The sequence below is a fragment of the Crocodylus porosus genome, unplaced genomic scaffold (assembly GCF_001723895.1).
Source record: "Crocodylus porosus isolate Cpor-Errol unplaced genomic scaffold, CroPor_comp1, whole genome shotgun sequence".
NCBI lineage: Eukaryota > Metazoa > Chordata > Crocodylia > Crocodylidae > Crocodylus > Crocodylus porosus.
This window is the reverse complement of record NW_017728943.1, coordinates 53,829,469-53,831,858: the sequence shown is the minus strand read 5'-3', so window position 1 is coordinate 53,831,858 and position 2,390 is coordinate 53,829,469. Positions and strand designations below refer to the sequence as shown.

The 2,390-nt window shown below is 44.4% G+C and overlaps 1 protein-coding gene across 1 annotated transcript in view; it reads right to left on the bottom strand.

Annotated features, from left to right (window-relative positions):
* Positions 1–2,390, bottom strand: part of SRBD1 (S1 RNA binding domain 1) — a 207,194-nt gene that overhangs the window by 189,792 nt on the left and 15,012 nt on the right. Inside the window, exon 7 of the mRNA XM_019548564.1 lies at positions 1,634–1,730. Within this exon, the coding sequence (XP_019404109.1) occupies positions 1,634–1,730 (97 nt within the window). The remainder of the gene's footprint in view (positions 1–1,633; positions 1,731–2,390) is intronic.

The following is a 2,390-nucleotide window of genomic DNA, read 5'->3' as shown; positions in this document are numbered from 1 at the left end:
AAACCCACTCCCCATTACTCCTTGCGCCCTTGACAGCATGGCTGGCATGGGGGTTCTGGTGGTGGCTACAGCAATGGCAGCAACAAGTCTCGCCACTCTGCTTTGCCCTTATGTGCTGGGTCCTGCTGCTGGGCCACAGAGGTGGCTCCTACCCATGTCAGTCCAGCCAGATGGCAGCCCTGTGCCTGCTGTGGGTGCATAAATCTGGGGGGGGAGAGGGGGGGGAACACATGAACCCCTCTGGGCTCCCCCACCCCCAACACATTGCCTGTGCTCTCCTGCCCCTCTGATGCATTGTCTGTGCCTGCCCACCCCATGGACTTACCTGTGGGGAATCTCAGGAGCTGCTCTCCATGCTGCCTGGCTGCCACGTGCATGTGTGCTTGCACACATGCATGTGGCACCCCCTGCTTGATCACCCTCCTCTTGCTCTCCCAAGCAGTGCCTTGTATGCTGGAACTTTGCCAGCCTGCAAGGGGAAGCCCACAGTTTCCTACGTTTTTCTCCTCTAAAAAACACTCGATTTTTCAAGTTTGTTCATGACCCTTTCATATACTCTTGTGACCCACTTTCAGGTTGTGAACCATGGGTTGAGAAACACTGATATACAGAATACTTCTGAAAATGACTTTGTCTGTCTTAACTGTTTCCCATAACTAATTCAGCAAAAACTGTTCTCTGTCCCGACCAGCATACAACAGAATAAGAAAGTAATAATAACAGCAACAGGACCTCAGCTGAATCAGTATTCTTCAGATACAGGCATTAAATCCCAGGCATCATTTGTTATAACAAAAAATAAAGTCAAATCACAGTGGAAGGATCAATGCCTTCTGCTTAACAAACAACTTGCTTGCTTTGATATTTATGTTAAAGCATAAGACCACTGTCTTCGCACTGTTTTAATTACACTGACACACTATCTTAAGTATTGAACCACAAAGAATTGACTATTAAAGTTTATGGTCTCCACTGAGCCATGGCCTGAGGGAATGCAAATTGAAGAAAGATGCACCAAATTACACCAATATCCAGAACGGCTGTAGGAACCCGATTTCAGGATGCATACCATACACTGGCAAACGTTTAAAAAGCTGTAGTTTAGGGAGCAGGAAAGGAACAGAGTTTCTAATTTCAGACCTTCGCATTAAGCTGGAAAGGACCAAACTTGGGGTGAGGAGTGGAGACAGAGAGGGAGGTCACACATCTTGCCTTCCCCAAAGCAGATTTGTCTTGCCTTTCTCAGAAATAAATTTACCAAGCTAAGGGCTAACAAAACAATATAAACAAAGCAATGGACATAGTATGGGTTAAGAGGCAAGGTAGATATGCACCCTTATAAACTAACTACACATACACACATATAGTTAGTTTATAAAGATGCATATCTACCTTGCCTTCTAACCTATATTATACCCATTGCTTACACAGACACACACACACACACACACACACACAGAGCAAGAGCGAGAGCAAGCAAGACAGAATGCAAGTCCACAGGCTTTTGTGAACTCAGGTTCATTTCATCGGCTGTATTTCCAGCACTAGACTGTCTCTGGCCAGAAAAAACTACCCCAAAAAGAGCCATATAATCTGCAAAATTAATGACGGACCCCTACAGTTCCAAACTTACAATATTCTGATGAAATCCAGTGTATCTTTATCTTTTGCAAACATGTCAGCCAAGATATGCTGCACTCCAGCCTCTACTTCCGGAATGGTTGAAAGGCCTTAAAAGAAAGCATATATCTAATAAATATAAAAAATGCCTAAAAAACAGAGCATGATAAATGACCACATTAGCAATCAAATATATTACTAATATTGAACAAGAAAAATAAAATTAGTACAAGGGACTAGAATAATTGGCAGTGTTGCAATACCCAAATTAGTATTACCCAACTTTCCTTTCTGAAGTATGTGAAAACAGAGCCATTTTATAGCTCAGATGATCAGTTATATTGCTATAAATCAATTTTAAGAAAGAAAAGAATATCAGAACATCACTAGCTAGCCAATTTTATAAAAAGACTTATTTGAGCTTTACATATATCATCTGTTATTAAAAATAATCAGGCTACACTTCTGAGAACAATTTGAGAGAATTTAGGCAAAGTGAAACAGATTACACATGTAAATTTAAGGATGGGCTGCTGCTGTGGGCTGGGGCCAGGCTCTACCCAGCAGGGGCCTGGGCCAGGCTGCTTTCATCAGGGTGGGTGGCAGCTATGCTGAGAAAGGGGTCATATGAGGGGGGGGGACTGCAGCCACCCTAAAATTCTCCATAGCCCCGCTCCCACCAACACCGCCGCCTGTCCCAAGTGCAACCCGGCCCAGCACTCTGCCAGGGAGAGCCACATGCTGCCCCAGTTCCAGCCCTCAGCAGCAGC